The sequence below is a fragment of the Zootoca vivipara genome, chromosome 2 (assembly GCF_965207765.1).
Source record: "Zootoca vivipara chromosome 2, rZooViv2.hap1.1, whole genome shotgun sequence".
Taxonomy (NCBI): domain Eukaryota; kingdom Metazoa; phylum Chordata; class Lepidosauria; order Squamata; family Lacertidae; genus Zootoca; species Zootoca vivipara.
The window spans coordinates 54,125,155-54,146,749 of NC_142584.1; the positions used below are offsets into that span (position 1 = coordinate 54,125,155).

The window sequence follows — 21,595 nt, forward strand, 5'->3', positions numbered from 1 at the left end:
TGAAAATACATGTTTGTCAAATTCATGCACTAAATTTTTAAATACAATATCTTGTTGGCGCATCTTAGAAATGTAATGTGTAAAGCTGGCTTTACACAGTGCTATGCAATGGTTGCCATGATGCTACAAAGGATTGCGAGACCAATCTTATGTTGCATTTTGGAAAAAAATATTGACAGGTAGCTTCAAATATTTTTCTTTTGCAGCAGTGCATTGTTAGCTTTGGGCATCAAGAAAATGAGAGATACAAATTGACTGCAATTTTAATTAGCACGGCAAGAAATGTAATTCTATGACTGTCAATGAAAAATATTGTATCTCATTCTTCCCTGCCAAGCTAGCTGAACCTTGTATCATGTTGCACATATTTCTTCAGATCAGGAGACATCCTGCAAATATTTTATAAGCAAGACTTCCATGAGGTTTCATTAGTGGTATGGGTCTGATTTGTGAGCACTTTAAACTCCAAAATAGGAGCAAAAGAGTGCCCCTAAACTCTAGGCCATAACATACCCCAGCAGATGCCATCCAGAGCATGGAGGCCTTGGATACTATGACCCCACAGGTATGGATTTGGTTGCCCCAGCACCAATGATCTCCTGGAGGACATCATGGGGATAGAAAGATAATCACAGCAAGCTTGAAGGTTTCTAATCCCTGGTATCAGGGACGTAGCAAGGCGCCGCAATACCTGGGACGGCAAATTGCTATGCCCCCCAGCGCCGCTACGTAATGACGCATGCGTCACTACGTAGAGAGGGATCGCAACCCCCCGCGAATTAAAAAGGGAGCCTAGCGGAGCGTCCAGGCTCCAGGTAGATAGCCCACTGGTGCAGTGTGCCCGCCGCACCAGTGGACTATCTGCCTGGAGCCTGGGCGCTCCGTTTAGGCTCCATTTTGAAGTCGTGGGGGCGCACAATCCTCCTCTACCTAGCACACATATGCAGCATCCCACTGCAGATGCATACTACGTAGAGGGGGATCGCGCCCCCTGCGACTTCTAAATGGAGCGTCCAGGTTCAGGTGCCGATCACGGGGTGGGGGCACAGCCCTGAGTGCCACCCCCCCTCCAGCAGGCACCCGCGCGGTGCCCAATTGTTCAGCCGGCGTGCCTGCAGCTCCCCCCCCCAAGGCTGCCGTGCAGAGGCGATACCTCTACGGCGGTACTCCAGGGTGGTACCTGGGGCGGACTGCCCCCCCACCCCCGCTTGCTCTGCCCCTGCCTGGTATGTTCTAGATTATGTCATCAGGAGCATAACAGGGCCTAGAGATTTATCTACAGCCTAGAATGCTCCTGACCTGGATGGAACCATCTGCATTATCCCCAGCCTTGAATGATTTACTAGAAGAGGGAATATGGCAGCAAGTGTTCCAGACAAGCTAAAAGAGGCAGAGTCTGCAGGAAAACCTCTAAGTGCCAGTGTAGTCTTGCTGCTGTTACACTGCGGGATGTTTGCTGAACTAATTGGGGGTGGAGGTTAGGCTTAATTCCAAACCATAGAGAAAGTCTACCCATCACTAAATTTCTCATGTTCCATGTAGAATTTCATGAGTGAAGATCAAATACATCTTTGCTTCAGACTCATTATATATTAGAGCAGACTACTAAGGAACAATGTGGAAGTTCTTAACCAGAGTTTGTTAGCTTTAAATAACAACAGTGAATGGAACCACAAAGTCCCTTAGAATTGCGTAATTAATTAAACTATTGCTGGTGATAAATGGGAAGCAGACAGCTCCTTTGAAATTAGGCTTGATCATGTGAATCTTTACTCAGGCAAAACCCAGTTTGGCACCATTCAATCAATTCCGCAGTTTTAAAACTCAAACCATAACCTTAGATATAGCAAAGAGCTTAGAAAGTGTGTGTAAAAGTTAAACCTACGAGTCTTTCTAGCTGAATCTTCAATGAAGAGAGAAGAAATATCCTCATCTACTCCCACTTCATTTTTAGCAATGCAAGTATAGGCACCTGTGTCTTCATATCGAACACTACTGATGTGAAGTTCGCTTCCATTTGCTGCAACAAAAAAGATCCACAAAAGCTATAAATTGTAACAAGCTCTGGAAAGTGAGGTTTTTAGGCTGCAGTCTTAAACACAGTTACTTGTGAGAGTTCCAGTGAAATCAAATAGGCTAAGAGGGTTTTATTCAACAGAGTAATTCTGTTAGCACAAGGACTTCCTCACTTTTCCCTTTCCTTGCACACCTGCCCATCTGTTCTGGAGAACTGGAAAGAGAGAGAGAAGAGGAAAGGAAATTCTATGATGGAGGAGGAAGTCTTTGTGTTAACAGTAAACAGGGCAACTGTGTTGAATACAACGCAGGGTTTCAGCCTTACAATTATGTTTTTGAACTCATTGTTCCAGAATTGAGATTGCTTACAGTTTAAGAAGTCCCGAAATACTGAGGATGAATGATTTGTTACCATGACATTGGAAAGTCACAAAAATTTACCTATCTTTATAAAAATAAGAGAATGACAGTAGACAACACGTTATCAGATGGATACATCTTTGAACTTCTGATAATATTTTCATTTCTTGTATTTATTCACATATTTCGAGGGCATCTTTTAAAGCAAAGCCTTTGCAAAGCAGCAAAACCGGCCATAAAATACAATGGCACATTTCAGTAACGCCAACCACTTAAAACAACAGTCTAAAACAGTTCACCGGCCAGTAACTTACCATTAAAAATGAAGTAAAACCACATAAAATCATTTCCATTCAGCAGCATTGTAAAATTCTTTGAAAAACATGTGGCCTTCCAGAGTCCGATTAAAAGCCTGTACATGAATTTTGGGATATTAATTTTGATTATAGCTTTTTTTTTTTACAGGCAGTTTGACACTATGAATATAAGATACTAAAAGTGGCAATTATACAGGAATTGAGAAATCATTTTGAAATGTACTTTATGCCTCAGTTTTACTTTACATTACTGTAAACTGATGAAAAGAATTGAGAGCTGCTTTAGGGCACAGTCCCTCAGCCAGCATTTGGCTCATGGAGGGGCTTTCTGAGCTGTGTACATACATAAAGGCAAGAGGCCCACTAGTAGGATGGTACTTGTGCTGCCACAGCACACACACACACACACACAACATGCCTGCAGAGGACTCTCCAGAAGTAGCTGTTCTGCTAGAGGTGAAAGTTGAAACAGGGTGTTCCAGGAGCACATCCTGGGGTTGTTGCGGCAGTCAAGGAGCCACAGGATTCTCAAGCCCCTCATTTCCCCAACACACCCTTGATGGAACAAAAACCTGTCCCACCTTGCTAGCCAACAGGGCTTTGGATGTGGTGGTTTCAGTTCCATGGAGTCTCCACACCCACACACCCACACCCACCATGTGCAACAGGCCTGCTCTGTTAATTCCAGTAACACACAAAATAATGTTCTGTTCATTCCAATAATACGTATATGAAAAGAGAGGAGGGAGTCAGTGCTGTGCTTTGTTTGTCAGCACAGGCATTTCAGCTTGTCAGGCAGAACGATTCCCCCCTCCTTACCCCTCACACAGGAGGTATGTGGGATGCATGGGGTGGGGAAAGGGGAGAAGGTCCCATAGTGCCAGCAAAATCCCTTGCATAGGGCATCCACTATTGAGGCTCATTTGGTGAACCACGGAGCCAATTATTTTTCATCCCATTTGGTGAATCCTGGAGCCAATTATTTTTCATCCCAACTGATACAGCAGCACTTGATCCAGGTTTTAACCAAGAAGCCGTAGAAAGTATTAACTGACGTTGAATTTGCAAAGAGAAAAAGTAAAAATTCGGTTCCATTTGACTTCAGATAGAGCAAACTTTTCTTACCCTTACCTAATAGCATCAGTTGCTTGGACAATTTGGGCATGATACCAATGCCGTTCTTTAGCCAGGAGATTTTGGGATTTGGGATCCCCTCAGCATGACACTTGAGGCTGGCAGATACCCCAGGTTCTTGTGCCTGGGTTTCAGGATACACACGAATCACTGGTGGCACTGTGGAAAGAAAAACAAAACAAAACAATGGGTGGCTTTAAACTAAGCTCTTACTCATCATCAACATGCAACACAGTATTGTTGTGGCAGATAGGGATATATAGGATCCAAACATTATGGATCCAAACCATACATTACGTGCAATTTCATGTTTCTTTCTCCAGTGTGTGTGTGTGTGTGTGTGTGTGTCTGTGTGTGTGTCTGTGTGTGTGTCTGTGTTAAGGGGCTGTAAACTTTTCCTTTCCTATCATTTATCTGCTCAAGACTGCACTCCAAGTGCCTTTCTGCAAATGCTGGGAAAATATGTGGTAAGCCTGTATCGTTGCCCTACAGGAAGAAAAGCACCTTTGGGGTGTACGATTTTGAGTGAACAGCTGGCAGGATGAAAAAGAGTTGACAACCCTCCATTGGCACTCTTCTGCTTTTGACTGTGTACTCAGAAGTTCTCTCTCTCTCTCTCTCTCTCTCTCTCTCTCTCTCTCTCTCACACACACACACACACACACACACGCACACACATTACACTGCTGCTGAAAGAGTTGCACTCACTACCAACAAGCTACTGCGCTTGGTTTGAGATGCTGGTACTGGTGTGTAAACCAGGCATCCCCAAACTGCGGCCCTCCAGATGTCTTGGCCTACAGCTCCCATGATCCCTAGCTAACAGGACCAGTGGTCAGGGATGATGGGAATTGTAGTCCAGAACATCTGGAGGGCCGAAGTTTGGGGATGCCTGGTGTAAACTCTAGACAGGTTGGGACTGCGCCATACCCAACCAATCACTGCATCCTGTGGGAGAAAGTATCCTGGAGATGTCATCCTACCAACAGGTCCATTCTGAGTGCTGTGAAGGCCTTTCGTGTGGCAGCACCTATCCTTTAGAACTCCCTCCCATTACATATCAGATCTCTATTCTCATAGCCTCTTGCTCTGTCTACTAAATGGAGATCTTCATCCCAATTCATATCTGTATTGGATTTGATGTACATACTGTTGTGGTTTAAATTGTTTATATGTATTTCAAGAAATGTTTTTATATGTATATGCATTTGTTTTAAGTGTGTGTGTGTGTTTGTATAAATCACTTCGAGGTGTGTCATGGGAAGCAGTTCACTAAATGAAATAATAAATAAATAAATAACACACAATTTATTAAAAGAAACACTGGTCTGTACTAAATTCTAATGTGAGAGATTAATTCTTGGGGGGTGGGTTGTGCTGTAAATTTGACTCTAATCTAATTGTTTATTTACTCCGAGGGCTTTTAAAAATAACCAACTCACACGTTAGAAACTGCTTAATTTTGCCATCAACAGCTCAATCTTACATAGGACAGTGTCAACAACTCAGCATTTTAGTAGCCCAGCCTGTAAAACTATGTTTGGTTTAGTGCTGAGATGAAATGGGCAAAATTAGAATTTCAGATTGACACCATCTCAGATGGGATGTACTGTGCTGGTGGTATTTGAAGAGGTGAATTCTCCGCTTGTAGTGTGTACTAATGCTGAACTTAAATATATCCTCTGTCTTTTCCCACTGTTCCCCCCCCCCCCAGGCTGCAAAATTGCTGGGGGAGGGGGGAATTTTATTATTTTTATATATTTATTTATACCTTATCTTTTCCCCTGACAGGACTCAAGGCAAGATATTTCAGAGGTTTGGGCAGGCAAAATATGGGAAGCTCTCATGGAAACTTAGGATCAGAGGTGAATGCAATCCCAGCACTGATGTGAACCTTTTAAAAAATGCACAAGTTTCTTGAGAGAGCAAGGAGCAATGCCCTCTTTCTTCATGATAAAGGAAGGTGATGAAGTGGAATTTGCATGAAGACATGTTAGAATGAGGACAGTATTCTGTGTCCTCTCCCTGGTGTCTTGTGAGTAAAAATAAATAAAACTGTAAATGCCAGCAACAGGGAGCAATTTGGGCTGAATCTTCTCTGTCATAAAATACAAATTAACACCATTAACATCACTGAGAGTTATATCTATCCTGAAGGAGCATGTTGAAGAAGACGTTCCTTTCCTGTCTGAAGGGCATTTCTGAGATGATCACAGTTTGAACATTTCTGCCACCGGAATAGATGCAATAAAAAGTGTTCTTTGAATTCACTTGTCTCTAAAGGACAGAATAAGGCCCCATTCGAGGAAAATACACATTTATCAAATAGCTTGTTTGATATGCAAGTGTATATAGCAGCATTTTGTATTGAAAAAGTAAACTTCACTGTTGTTGAAAACTACCTGTTTTTTTCTTCTTCTCAGCACCATGATGTGTTTCAGTGAATTTAGGGTAATTTCCTTACGCTGCCTCCCTTCCCCTCAGCCAAGCTGATGTCACTCATATTTGTGTTTGCCATATGTTTTGTATAGGGAAGGTTTTTCCATTGTAAAATGGATGGGTGGGTTCTTATGTAACAGTATGTGTGGATTTTTGAAAATTGCATTTTTTATTTTGTATGCTACAAAAAAACAGTGGTGATGTTACTGAGAATGCTCTCTGATCTATGGGTCCCAACCAGCCTCATGTATCCAATTTAAAATGGTATTCTGAAATAGCTTTGGTTGGTGTTTGAACGAGAACTGAAGAAAGAAGGGGTTGAATCCTACATCTACTCAGTACTGAGTGTGACCCAAATAAGCAAAATCAGTAACAGAGTGTTGTGAAAGCGTATCTTGGCAGCTCTAGTGGAAAAATAATACACAGACACTAAAATTAGACTGCATATTAGAACCAAATATTGTTTTACAATCAGCATGCATCAAATCTTTGTGAAATTCCTCTTTTAACGTGAAGTTGTCATTTGCAAGTGGAGGAATCCATGAAAAACTCCTATCGTTCATTCCCCCCATTATTTCATCTTGGCACTAATCTGTACACATAGTGAGAGCCCTCCAGTCTTCCCAGGTTGCATTTTAAACTGGCATTTTTGCAAGAACTTGACTACATATTTTAAAAGTGTTTCACAGAGGGGCCATATTCACCAAACTGAGCTAGCTCAGTTCAGAATATTGCCACAATGAAAGTCCTTTTAAGAGGATGATGTCGGCCGGCAAACTTTTGATGCAAGCACAATGTGTAGTTTGTTGTTGTGTTGTGTTGTTGATTTTTTTTTGCGTTTGGTAACTCAGTTTTTGGTAACCAAAACCCAGAATTAAAACTTGCTAGGAACCCTTCTAATTAATATGTCCCCAATGCTATTTTCAGAAAGGAAGAACATCTAGCAATTATATTCATCCACAATATCCCTTGAGCTGTTTCCTTCTGGTGATTATCTTGCACCTACCTAGTAAAGGGACCCCTGACCATTAGGTACAGTCGCAGATGACTCTGGGGTTGCAGCGCTCATCTTGCTTTACTGGCTGAGGGAGCCGGCGTTCAGCTTCCAGGTCATGTGGCCAGCGTGACTAAGCCCCTTCTGGCGAACCAGAGCAGCACATGGAAATGCCGTTTACCTTCTCGCCGGAGCGGTACCTATTTATCTACTTGCACTTTGAGGTGCTTTCAAACTGCTAAGTTGGCAGGAGCAGGGACCAAGCAACGGGAGCTCACCCTGTCGCGGGGATTCGAACCGTCGACCTTCTGATCAGTAAGCCACCCACGTCCCTACCTACCAACTACCTACCTACTGATCCCTAAAATAGTTCTCAGGTCACCAGTTCTGGGGATTACTGTAAATGGTATCAGAAAGGGAAGCATGGTTTCAAGTCTTTTTGTTTACAAAGATGTAAAAAAAGACAGCTCAGGAGTAACTTGAACTGAAGTGACTGGAGGCAATTGTGGACAGAGAAAATAGGAACTGAGCTTAGCTTCCATTTAAAATCAGGCATTTGGTTTTATCTTATTTTATCCATAAAACCATCAAGGCACATTGTGCTGTTGGGATATTTTTTGCCATTCATTACAATAAGCTTCACATACCATAAGAGTCTCTAACCAGGCTGACAGTATGCTTTCTGACTTTGCCAAGCCTACTAATCATGAACTGTCTGGAAGAATGCATGCCAGATTTGTTAGAGTCCCTCTCTGAAGGAAAGAGATTTGTGTACTGAGGCTGCTACAAAAGCCAACTTTCTCTTAGTAAATTAACAAGAATGAAAAGTCCAACATATTAATAGCACTATGCTCCTGAGCGATTCTCATTACAGCCATGGGCAAACTAATTTTAGCACGCATTACATCATATCTTTAAATAGGCATGAGAGCAGCATCCTCATTTAATATAACCTGTTTTCAAAGGATATCTGTAAAAGGAAATAGGCAAACTCACTGAGGGGTTTGTTAACATGGGCAGATTGATGATATTTAAACAAATCTGGTAATTATATTTCTTTGTCCCTTGAATCTAGGGTAGAACAATACAAAATTATGTGCAGATGGTAACATACTGAAGTCACATTGCATCTGAGAAAAAAAAGCAGGTTGGCTCATTAGGAAATAATAATAATCAAATTCATAGAAGGTGATTATTCAAAGGAAGTTTTGTCTGTATGAAAAGTGAGTAGATGAATGCTGGGCTGTTTTTCTTAAACACTTTTGGTATGAATGCCCATCAGTTGTGCTAACCTGACTTTCTTGACTGACTTTCTTTAGAGCCTGATTCATCACCAGCCATGTAAGCAAAGAATGTGGCTTGATCCTTGCAAGTACTTGATAGCATAATGGCAAAAGTATTTCTTTCATTAGTGAATAATGCTAATTAAAGCTAATCAACACAAGCAGAACAAAGATGAAGCTCTATAACTTTACCTAAACAAGCAGTGCTTGAAATGAGCAAAGCAAAAGACCCATTTTTCAAAAGTGAGAGTTTAAAACACTCACCACTTTGATCCTGCTTTAGGTGTTGTTTTTGGAACAAAACTGTTGTTCTCCTATGCTGAGAATTGGGCAAGATAAATATGCCCCTGTTGGACTTCTCAACAGAATCTTAGCTACTATATGCCTTAGATGGGATTGCGAGGCATCATTCTGAAATGGTTCCAGTTGCTTTTTGGAGTGGGGTAAGGCCCTACTCCATAAGCTTCCATTTCTGGTGGAAATGGTATATGACACTTCAAATGCCTATCTGCAACCTTACAAGTTGTGATGATTTGCTATGCGGCAGGCGAAACCCAAATGGCAACAGGCAATCAGCCAAGTGGGGGAAACTCCTGCTGTGCCCCTGTCCCACGACAGACGACACATGGCAGCATAGCAAGGTCAAGCGCAAAAATGCCCTAAAAGTAGGGAGAGGTGGGTGGGTGTTCCGAATGAACAAGGCAAAAGAGAAGCTCTGTGTCACGTGCATGCAAATATATAGGTCCCTTGATCCGTTTGGACTGCGCCCTATTGGCCAGATTGAACCCAACATCGAGGAACCTACCAATCGGATGTTGTGGCTGACCAATCTTATTCACCCACAACACAGGAGGTCAGTCTCCAAGTTTCACCGCAACACATGCCCTCTTTGAGGGAGGACACGATATTTCAAACAGTGAAAATCTGGATGGAAAAGTTGTTGAGCTAGACATTGGGAAACTTTAAAATGTAGCTGCAAGGCTCATGCTCATGGGTGCTTGGCCACGGGGTCATATGTCACCCATTCTACTACAACTGCACTAGTTGCCAATGTGTTTCCAAATACAAGCCATAGTGTTGGTGATTGCCTTTAAAACTTTAAAATACTCTACTTGGCTTGGCTCTAAAATACTCAAGGGACCACTTCCTCCTTCAACAGCCTGCCTAATCTCTACGTTCTGGTTTTTGTGTTCTCCTTCCTGCAACCAGCATTATGTAAGACCTTATCCTGGGATGTTTATTTGGCCTCCTCCCTCACTGCTTTCCATCGATTGGTGAAAACATTTCTGTTCCAGCAAGTTCCTGCCTGGCAGGTGGTGTATTATACAGTGCACTCTGTTTGCAGGTTTTGTATGCTGTGCCTGTTTTAATTTTTTATATTGGCTTGTTTTATATTGTTTTTATTGTGGGAATCAATAGCATCTGGACAGCATACTGTATTTTAACCGTCAGCTGCTCTTAGCAGTGCAAAAGCATTCGAAGGGTGAGACACACATTTCTAAATAAATAATCCATATTTCCTTTATCAACATCCATGCTCCAGTCTAGCATAGCTGCCAAGTTTTCCCTTTGCTTGCGAGGAAGCCTATTCAGCATAAGGGAAAATCCCTTAAAAAAAGGGATAACTTGGCAGCTATGCAGTCTAGAGTCAGAACCCTCCCTCCCTCCCTCTTTCTCTCTCTCACACACAAGCACAGAGCTTCTTTTATGCTGAAGGGATTATTCATTCACTTCACTAGAGCAGAAAATGTCCCTCTTGGTCACCTTACTTTTTCTTCAGTTGAAATGAATGAAGATGTCTCTTCATGCAATAACTTCTTCACTATCATCATCATCATCATCATTATTAATGTGCTCATAGAAGTGGCTAGGCTGTGAACAGGGGCTAAGGCTGCAATTCAGGTAAATTCATTTACCTGAGAGCAAGCCCTATGGAACTCAATGAGACTTCCTTCTGAGTAGGCATGTCAAATTTAAACAACAATAATAATTCCCTCTCCATCTTCCCAAACAGTGATTTACCCAAAATAAAAAATTCCTTCAGTAGCACTACTGAAGGAATTTTTTTATTTTGCTTCGACTCAGACCAACCCGGCTACCTACCTGTAACTAGTGATTTACCCAGTGAACCGTAAAAGCTTTGCAAAGCAGTCATTGTTGTTAAAGGTAAAGGTAAAGGGACCCCTGACCATTAGGTCCAGTCGTGACCGACTCTGGGGTTGCGGCGCTCATCTTGCGTTATTGGCCGAGGGAGCCGGCGTACAGCTTCCAGGTCATGTGGCCAGCATGACTAAGCCACTTCTGGCGAACCAGAGCAGTGCACGGAAACGCCGTTTACCTTCCCACCAGAGTGGTAACTATTTATCTACGTGCACTTTGACGTGCTTTCAAACTGGTAGGGTGGCAGGAGCAGGGACCGAGCAACGGGAGCTCACCCCGTCACGGGGATTTGAACCACCAACCTTCTGATCAGCAGGTCCTAGGCTCTGTGGTTTAACCCACAGCGCCACCCACATCCTGTCATTGTTGTTAGATCTCTATTATTTATTAATTTAACATATTTTAAAAGAAAGAACGAAACACTTTCCTAAGGCAACTCACAGCATTAAAACAGCGTAACAGCAACACACCAATTAAATATGTTTGTGGCTGCAACAGCATAACTATATACAAAAGCACCATAAAACACATTTGTAAAAAGCCTTATGGGTTGTTTTGAAATTAAGTTCTCAATGGGAATCTAAAGACAGGAAAAGGGGAAGCTTGATGAGTCTCCCTGGGTAGAGAGTTCTATAGCTGTGCGGATACCATTGAAGCTTGTCTTCTTGGGATCTGCCTGTTCAGTTCTAGGTAGTGATGGGCCGGAGAATAGGGCTGCAGAAGGCTTGGATAGGTTTCTATAGGTGCATGCTTTCAAGGTGGTTGTTCCAGTGGCAAAATAACAAAGACTTCAGTGCCATATGATCAAGACTTGTCAACTGGAATTAATAAAGGCTGAGGTATCGCCTTATTTCTCTGAGGATCCCAAAGAAGTATGGAACACAGCTTTCCCATATGTTTCAGCAGCAGCCCTGAATGCACACATTTATCCTGTGAAAGGATTGTCACTAGCCACCTACAGTACTGAATCAAAGTTCTCCATTAAAATTGCCTCAAAGTGAAATTACTATGTCACCATTTCAGAAGGATTAGTGGGCACTGCACATTAGTCTTCACTTTCCAAAGGAGCATTGGACTTCCAATACACTCCTGATTTCACCCAACCTCTTTTAAATATTTTGTTTTTATTCCCTTAAATGGAGGATTCAGAGATGACATGAGGGTGCTGGCAACTGCCTGTTGTACACTGGTAGCAAGGAATGAATGTACCAATCTATCTGTGACTGAACCCAAGAATAAATGGTGAGACACACATAAGTGAGGCGTTGAACTAGGGCAATATTTAATTTAAACTACATCTACAGAGTGGGAACCTAACTTAAGCTCAACCTTGGGTGAGTCAAGCCCTGCCCATTTCACGGCACATGACAAGGCATAGCTCCAAACCCAGGCCCCCACCCCATCCAAGGCCCCATAACTCTGGAAAGATGTGGCAGGTGGGTCTCCGGAACAGGCTAAGGGCTTGTCCACACTTCAGTTTGCCTAGAAAGCATGGGCCAGAGTGGTTTTATGCTTGCCCTGTGCTATCTAGACATGGATCCAAGTGGTTTTGCCTTTTCCCTACTGCTTTCCCCCAGAAAACCCACTCTGCGGAAAACTCGATTGCCATTTGCTGTTTCAGCACTAAAGCATGGGCTTTCCAGGGGAAAGAAGTGTGGATAAACCCTATGACCTTCACAATCCATAGCAGTGCCTAAGGGCGCTCACCTGTTGCCTTATCTAACCTTAACCTTTCCCACACCTCCTTGCCAGCAATGTGACTGACTTAGCCATGAAACCAAACCAATCTATTTAACAGCACTGACCTCTAAACATGAACACCACCTGAATCCAGTACAGAGTAGGTGAAAAAAACCCTGTTTGACCAAATGTGCAAGCACAGAATGAATCCAAACCGTGAAAGATCCCTGAAACGAGATGTATAGAATTAAAGTGAAGAATATAAATTATAGTGAAGCTAACCTAATTGATGTATATAAATACTCAAAAAAACATAAATTACTCAAAGAAACCTCAAAGGTTTCTATAATTTATATTCTTTACTTTAATTCTATACATCTCGTTTCAGGGATCTTTCACGGTTTAGATTCGTTCTGTGCTCATTATATTCCCGTGATTGTCTTTTTTTGCTATTTCAAATGTGCAAGCAGGCAAAAAATAAAAATAAAAATTCTACTCAGATTCATATGTAAAGCTCTCAGCTGAAAGAACACAGTGATGTTGCATCAATGATTTACATGGACAGACTGCTCATATGCCGTTTGATTGTGATCTAAAACTGGAGGAATTTTTCTACCTTTCTGTTTTTCTTCTAAATGCCAGATTGCCACACATTACCTTGTTCCAAATGGCTGTCTATTACTAGGGAGCTCTCTTGGATGATCTCTGAAATTGGATTGAGGAGCCAACCACCTTTGGTAGCCATTTTCATGGAAGACGTTACGATGATTTATGTCAACTTATTCTACGGAGCAGCAACCAAGGAAAATGATTCCTGGCACTCAGGGGTCTTTTGGTTTGCAAACTATCCATTTTCATAGCAGATTACTGTTTTATGAGGCTCTTTATCCCCCCAAAAGCTTTCTGTTAGAAATGATAAATGGCTTTTCTTTCGCTAAACTTGATGTATAAAATACAAAACTCTAATGTGATATGAGCACATATAAGGGGAGAAAGCATATTACCAGCATACCTGTGTTTCTTTATGACCCCTATTAACTATTCACAGGCACAGAGTGCATTGAACCAGATTCATTCCATCTTCTTGAAAGAAATGTTGTGAAAGACAGTGGAACTTAGAGAAACATCGGTAGTTTTACTTTTCAGAAAATGGTGCTGTTTCAACCTATCCTATTCAAAATGCCCCATGTTTTACATCATGCTCCTCTTTCAAACCCTTTCAACAGACTGGGAAGCTCTGTGTCATGTGCTTTCCCACACAACTTTGGTAATGTCAGAATTCCCTGCTGACATAGAAGGTCCCCACACAATGCAGCTTTTTTCCACATGAGGACTTAACTTATCAGTGGTGGCTGGTGCCTATTGGTTGAATGGAAGGGTGGGAGAGCAACAGTAGGTGGAACCAGAACTAAAGAGAGGCGGATCCAACTAATACTAGTTTTGTTCCCATGCTTCCATCTGAGTTCTTTAAGGGGCAACATTGAGACTAAGGAGTATGAAGCTGACAGACAGTGTCACCCCTTGGACTGATTGTAAGAAAGAAGGCAGACAGGTGGGGACTGGCTGAGGGCAGATAGAGGTTGGTGGGGCCCATTTGCCCTAATGGACCAGCCTCCACAGGAACTGATCCAGTTCCTGGTAGATATAAGGCTAACAAAGGAAGGAGTCACTTCTCTGATTCCTCCCACATGACTTGGGTTTTCTGACTGCTGGAGCAGTCTTGTAAAGACACCTTCTGCATCATCTCCCATGTTGCCCAGATAATGCTAGGTCTACATACTTTTTCTTACAGATTATGTACAGGTTCTAAGGGCAGACATATGAAACTTCTGTGCCATATGCATATTCCTTAGGATAGTGTCTGCGCTATCCTAGTATTACACAGCTGCTGGATAATCTTCCTTCGTATGTTAGATGAGTAGCTAATGGGCAAGGATAGCATGCTTTCTCAATGAAAATAATTCTTAAGAAACAGGTAGTGATGTCTCTAGAGAGATTTGAATGGGAGAATGATTGGAACTAAGAAGGTGAGTGACATCGTCATCTTCTTCAATTGAGATAGGAAACTGATGTTAGGAGAGAGTGCACAAAAGAACAAAATATGTTTTACAGAGTGAGAGAGAAAGGGAGGGAGGTTGAGCCTCCCCCACCTGCAAAGTGTCAGTCCCCAAACTGGAAGATACATAATGAAAAAGAACACACTTCTCTTCAACAACAGAAGGCATGCAAACTGGGCATCATGTTCATGGAATTGGTTACAGGCCTGATAACTGGGTACAATATTCAGTGCAAAGTGAAAGCGCACAAGCTAACTATTGGTGTTCATCAACATAATACTTAAGTATTTGTGGGTCACATTTTGTGGAAGGGAAAAGAGAGGTTTGCACCAGCATTTACTAAGATCTACAGACTTCCCCACGGGGTGCCTTTGCTTTGGGATAAGGAGAAGGAATCGGCCTAAATATTTACTTACTGTTAGCGTATTTGTGTGAAGATTGGGAGCATGTATGGCAGAGCTTCTGCTTCGTATGCAGAATGTCCTAGCTTCTGTTCCTGGCGTCTTAAGGTAGGGCTGGAAATGTCCCCTACCTGAAACCCTGGAAAGTTGCTGTGGGCAGTACTGAGCTAGATGAACCAATGGCCCAACTCATTATAATAAGGCAGCTTCTTACAATCTAAATTACTGGTCCAGGTTCTTTTGTGAAATATGTATTATGGTATGACTCATATGGCAGCACCAAACTAGAGCATCATTTTCCTGAATTCTGATTCTCTACACATTTAAAATATATTATCATATGCTATTATATTATTTGTCATTTTCTGCTAAGTTCACTTAGTTTATAGATTAGTCTAATTGCATGTTCCTTGCCTTAATTAGCATTCTGCCTTTCAGTCCAGGGGAAAGGCTCAGACCTTGTCCCCGGACTGCAAAACCATGAAATGCAAGCAATCCCTGAAGAAGAACCAGTCTTGCAATGCCAGCACTGGCTTCTGTAGGTGAAACAACATTGTTTTGCCATCCCTTTTTGATCCACTGCCCCAACATCAGTTGCCGGAACATGTAATCACTGGAGTGAAAAAGAAGAGTTGTGCAAGGGGAATGGAGTACATTAGGAGCTGCAACAAGGCACTTTAGGGGGAAGTCTCAAGAGGTAGCACAAGAGCCTTCCACGCTGCATCAGACAAATCTTTCTCACAGGCTCTGGCATCACTCTGCAGTGTTGCATAAGACTCCAACACCACTCTGTCAAAACTGATGTCCACACACTTGACATGTTTGCTAGCGCTTGGCTGTTTGGGCATATTACAAGGCAAACAAGGAAGAACATTTGTAATGAGAAGAATGCCCTTTGAGGAGAGGATGCCTCACAGGGTTTTATAGATATATATAAAAGCAAACATGAAACTCACTTCCCTGTACTTTCATCTACAAAGAACACATACCCCCCTCCCAACTTGTTGTATCTGAAAAGGCAGGTTGGAGGAAGCCTTGGATTTGATCTACTGTCTACAATGTCCCACTCTGTGCATCATCTTTTGAAGTTTCAAAGCCTTCTGGGGCTTGGATTCTCAGGGATGGCAACAAATCTACATTGCTGCCTGACACCAGTAACATTCCAGAATATCTGAAAAGATACAGAGGCGCAAGCTGTTTGGCTTATGTATTTATTAACATTTTAACCCTGCCCTTCCTGCCACAGTTGCCTAAAGTGGAAAAAAACAAAATAAAAATAAAATAAAATATACATTTAAAATGCCCCCCCCCGCCCCATCCAGTATTTATCAGAAATTATCAGGAGCAGGCCACTTGGCGTCATGGAGCTGCAGCAACAGACACTCCTCCAAGAGGTATTACTGCTGCTTACCAGTAAGGTGTGTGTGTGTGTGTGTGTGTGTGTGTGTGTGTGTGTGCATGGGCGTACCCAGGATCAAAGCTGGGGGGGGCACACCACCCACGCCCCCAGCCACCCGATTGGCTAGCTGGCAATGACGTGGCCAGCATCCCCACAGGAGGCATGGTCAATGTGCACGCCCCCCAGAGAAAAGGGGGCCGTTTGCAAGGCAGCACACGGAGCCACCCGCGCTTGCACTCCTGCCTCGCCCGCTCCTTTAATGGCAGCGGTGACTTGCATGTATGCAAATGAGGTGCCACGGAGTATTGTGGGGCAGCACTTTCTGTGCTGTGCTCGCTGTGACTTGAAGGAGTGTGGGCTGAAGTTAGCCCAGGTCCAGGCCCAGGTTTTTTTCAACAGAGGCAGCTTTGCTGCTGCTGCTGTTTCGCTTCAGCCAAGCAGGCTGTCCTCTCCAGCTGCTCTGCTTCTAGGGGAGGGCAGCTGCCCCCCCGCCCCATGCTGGGTACGCCTATGTTGTGTGTGTGTGTGTGTGTGTTTGTGGTGCAGCAAGGTTGGGTCCGCAGGGGCACATGCAGGAGTGCTGGATTGGCTATATCTGTGTGCCTGCATAGCCCTGATCTTGCTGTCTCAGCTCTCCTGGTAAAAGCAACAGTGGCATTCCTGCCAGGAGGTATTGCTGCTGCCCTGCCCTGCTGGGCGAACCACTCCTCGTTATCACACAAAGAACATTTGGAGAAGGGAATTTTTTTCCTCCCTGAAGCATGCACAGCCCACCTAGCTGCATATATATATGAACGCACACACAAAATGCAAGTATTTCCATAAGTCAAACCAATTTGTTGCATCCCGGCACAATGGATTAACCACACACTGTTCCTTAAGCAGAGCCCATCCTGCAAGTTCATCTCTCCTTTTCTTTGGCTGGCCTAAAAACAACAACCCTGCTTCAGACTTGTGTTTGGAGCCCTCTCTGGAAGCTGCATATAGCCCCATTAATAAAATTGCAGCTAAAAATTGCCAGTGACCAAGAAAAGAAAACTTTGCCTCAAGGAAACAGTTGTCGGCCCATGAGATTGATGATAACCAACAAAGGCCTGGGAAACATTCATAACTGCTATACTGATAAATTGCATTAACCATAGATCAAGGGTAGGCAGACTTCAGGCCTGATGGATCTACTTTGTTTTTGAGAACGCTATGAACCAAGCCAGGGGTAAAAGACACAGGGCCTTATCTGGTACTGTCTATGCAAGAGTGAAATACTCATGCAATGGATTTCACTCTCCTTTCCTGCACACCCTCAAAATCTGCTTCAGGTGATTAGGGGACCCTCCAGAGCAGATTTCTGGGGTATATGTGGGGCTCTATGAAGTGGAGGAGATAAAAGTGAAGGCCTGTTGCAGAATCAAAAGGAAAGGTGCCTTTTTGCTGTTGCCATTCGGAGTCAGAAACCCTTATGGCTGCAAATCAGCCAGAGATCTCCCAGTAGCTCCCAATCCACTTTTCACCCATCACTGCTATAGATTTTTTTTAAAAATTAACAAAGATTTTGTATATCTCTTCGGTTGATCTCTCTATCACTGCTTTCTTTCCCCTTGCTGTTTCTCAATGTGTAAATTAACAATATAACAGGTTCCCCCCCCCTTCTGTGGGTAGCAGTGAAAAGATGTGGTATGCTTTTGTTTTGTTGCTTTTGTGAGAACAATATTAACATTCAGCATTGCTCACAGGAACATTTCAGCGAATTGTCACATGTGCCATTTACTAACCATTCACCTGAAGAATGTGGGTCTGATACAGTTCTTCATAGCCATAGGCATGACACGTGTAATTGCCCATGTGAATAGTTGTTACCTTGGTGATGTAGAGAGAATCATCTTCTCCAAAATCCTGTAAGTAACAAAAGACAAGGGAGGGGAAAAGACCTATCATTTAGCAATTTTGTTTTAAACGCTGCAAGTGGCTATGCTAACACTTTGCGTGTTTTGACAGCTGCTCAGCTTTCGGTGGGGCTTACATTTTCAACATACGCAGATTTGTAAAATGGAATGAATAAGAGATAACCTGCCAATACATAAAAGGGAGAAAGTAAAACTAACTCATCTGAAAAGCTCCCTGGTTTCTTTAAAAAAATGGGACTCTTATATAAATGATGATAATCCAGCCTGACAATTGAATACTTGACAAATTACAAGGCAAACTGTTTTTGGGATGCGCTTTTAGTTTATGGATACGGTTAATGAAAGCACTGCCTACTAAATGAAGCACGAAACAGACTTTCAATTAATTGCAAGAGCATTGTGTGTCAATGATTTTTTCTATTGTTCAATAAACCTAGTTATGAGTTAAGAAGAAGAAAGGGTATTTCCTTTTTAAAAATCCTTTTGATTTTTAATTGGCTAAAATGTGCTTTATTTTTTGCCTGGGAAAAAAAGGAGAAGAACTCTGCTCTGTACTTCTAGTTTTTATGGTGTAAATTAGAATTATAATTATGCTAGAAAAGCTGAAATATTTGCGAGGTTTCAAAATGTGGCTCTGTTGGCCTTGCGTTCTGCTTATCGGTTTACTGCAAATGATGCTTCCTAAGCCTATATATCGAGGAATAAACACAGGCTGCAGCTTTCCTCCTGCTTTCATTAGCATGCAGGATTTTGCTGAAGTGCTGATACTTTTACACAAAACCCAAAAGTACACATTTAAAAACCATACTTAATTAAGTTAAAGAATGATTTTCCCCTCCCTTAATTAGCTTAATGTATGACACATGCTAAATAAAATCCTTTACGTGCAGAGCCTTAATGCCTGATATATCTCCAATTGTGTGATAAGGCTAATAAAACATCAGGCAGAAAATAATCATGAATGCGGGGGCAAAGAGTTTAACTCTTCAGACCCAATAAAAGGCTTCAGAACTCTGAGAACTGAGATGTAACAGGTGGGGAAACCTGCAGCCCTCCACACGCTGTTAGGCCACGCCTCCCATCTTCCCTTAAGATTGGGCATGCTAGCTGGGGCTAATGGAAGATGGAGTCCAAAAACATCTGGAGGGCCAAGTAGGAAAGTGCCAAATAGGAAAGAATTCAATATGCAGGTCCAGCAGCGGTGCATGTGGAGGAGGAAGGCAGTGCTGTGTTTACTGGGATGGGGCAGGGTGAGATGACAGTGAGCTTGAGGAAGCTCTGGATTTGTAACATGCAGCTTCCTTGACTTCACACTGCCTTGCCCTGCACACCATCCATGTCTGGCAAGAGGCAATGGAACCAATGTCAGAAGATGGTTGTTCTGCCCCTTCGTGTACCACTGCTGCATTTTCAAACATGAGTGATGTGTTTCCATGGCCCAAGCCGCAAGGGTACTCCGTTAGTTCTAGGTTTTAAAAAGCAAACACTGTATGAAGATTGTGAGTTGCTAACTGTTCTCACACAAGTGGTACCTCATATTCCAGGCACTCCCAAACTTCAGCCCTCCAGATGTTTTGGACTACAATTCCCACCATCCCCAACCACTGGTCTTGTTAGCTAGGGATCATGGGAATTTTAGGCGAAAACATCTGGAGGGCCACAGTTTGGGGATGCCTGTCATATTCCAAACAAAGCTCAAGAGGATATGAGAGCAAGCTTCTGAGCTGCACCAGTTCCGAAAGCAGACTTGGATGGAAGTACTAGTATTATCAGGCATTGTTATGCTTGAAATATTATAGTCTAGATTGAATTTAAATCAATAAAAAACTAGATGGCTACTTTTATGAGATGATTTATAAAAGAGCTGAAGAAAAACAAAGCAATAAAAATCCTCTGCCATTCATGTGTTGCTTCCTAATAGACATCTCTGATTAATGTTATGAACACTTGGTTGGTGCTCTAAAATTGTCTTTTTATGGATGATCTATTTTACTCTGATGCATAGTATGAGCAAATACATTTTTCAAAGATGTAAAGTCCTATTTTATTATTTCATTCCCATAAACTAAAGAGAAGCTTTTGCCTAAAGACATAATTTATGATGCTTAAACTCCTATTTTTGATTCTCTGCAATTAATGCAGGCTATATATTTGCAGTGCTTATAATAAATTATGCCTGCAGAATAAATATCCTCTCTTTGATATGTGAGTATTACGGGGAACTTCCAGTGTGATACCAAAAGAGAAAAGCACTCATATCCAAAAGAGACCCCAGAAGATTAGGTGCCCACTGAAGAAATGTGTGAAGCCCTACAGAGGAATTTTGGAAGAAAACCCTCTTATCTTTTAGACAGCTGTGGTTCTCCTCCAAAATTCCAAAGACTGACATTTCTCCAGACATTAAGAAATACTTTTAAAAGGATAGTAGACCCTCCCTCACACCCTTGTCAAATGGACACAAATTCGTTAACCAAAGGGCAGTGAAGGAATCACTCAGAATCCTTGTCTTATTGCTAATAAATTATATCACACTTGTTATTGACTTCTAAAGTATCATATTCAAAAGGGGCCTACTGTCCAGTGTTCACCAAGGTGTGCATGCCAGGTCTACAAGGCAGCTCAGGGATTCCCAAGCCAAAGGCTGCAGAAGGTGACTCAAGACTCCTGACAACCTCCATAATGCCTCAGCCTGCCTGTCTACTAAATCTTTAAATTCCCTTACCTTCCTGTTCTGAGTCCAAAGCAGACCAAGTAAGTACGTATATCAAGAGCAAATCAAAGGATCCTACAGTGGGTGAAGAAGGAATTCCATGGATCAATCAGGCACTCCTCTAAAATTATTACTCAGGCCCCAGAAAGGATGGCTAGCAAAAAATTAGAAAGAGTGGATGCTGCAAAATAGAAGGTTAAGGGCTGGACAGCAGGCTTAAATAGCAGCCTGATCACTCTCCTCCTGCCCAGGTAATTCCCAAGAAAGAGACCAATTCCCCTCATTTCCCAAGAAGGCATGTGCGGAAAATTCATCCCTGCTAAAAAGCAGGTGTGGCATTGTGAAATTGCTCTTGGCTTTAACAGAATGTTTGCTTTCCATAAGCTCACGCGCCTATATTCTTTTAAGTGACATATTCACATAGCAGCAAACTGCTCCCTTCTTGGTATGCCTCACCCCCCCCCTTGAAATAAAAGTCTCTATCCTCTAGTGCAGGCATGTCAAACCTGCGGCCCTCCAGATGTTTTGGCCTACAACTCCCATGATCCCTAGCTAGCAGGACCAGTGGTTGGGGAAGATGGGAATTGTAGTCCAAAACATCTGGAGGGCCGCAGGTTTGACATGCCTGCTCTAGTGGGTTTCTTTTACATTTTACAAATACCCTTGGAAAAGAATATTGCTTAAATGATCCCAGTACACTTTCAAGCTTTGTTAGTTTAAAAACCAGCATTCTGGATTGATCTC

At 42.5% G+C, this 21,595-nt stretch overlaps 1 protein-coding gene across 1 annotated transcript; it reads right to left on the bottom strand.

The window, feature by feature from the left end:
- Window positions 1-1,704: 1,704 nt before the first annotated feature.
- FSTL4 (follistatin like 4) lies at window positions 1,705-18,124 on the bottom strand. Its single transcript, XM_035099403.3, has 3 exons — window positions 18,010-18,124; window positions 3,825-3,986; window positions 1,705-2,020 (listed from the first exon to the last, which is right to left on the bottom strand). The coding sequence occupies exons 1-3, from the start codon at window positions 18,077-18,079 to the stop codon at window positions 1,818-1,820; spliced, it is 435 nt and encodes a 144-aa protein (XP_034955294.3). The 5' UTR covers window positions 18,080-18,124; the 3' UTR covers window positions 1,705-1,817.
- Between the last annotated feature and the right edge of the window lie 3,471 nt (window positions 18,125-21,595).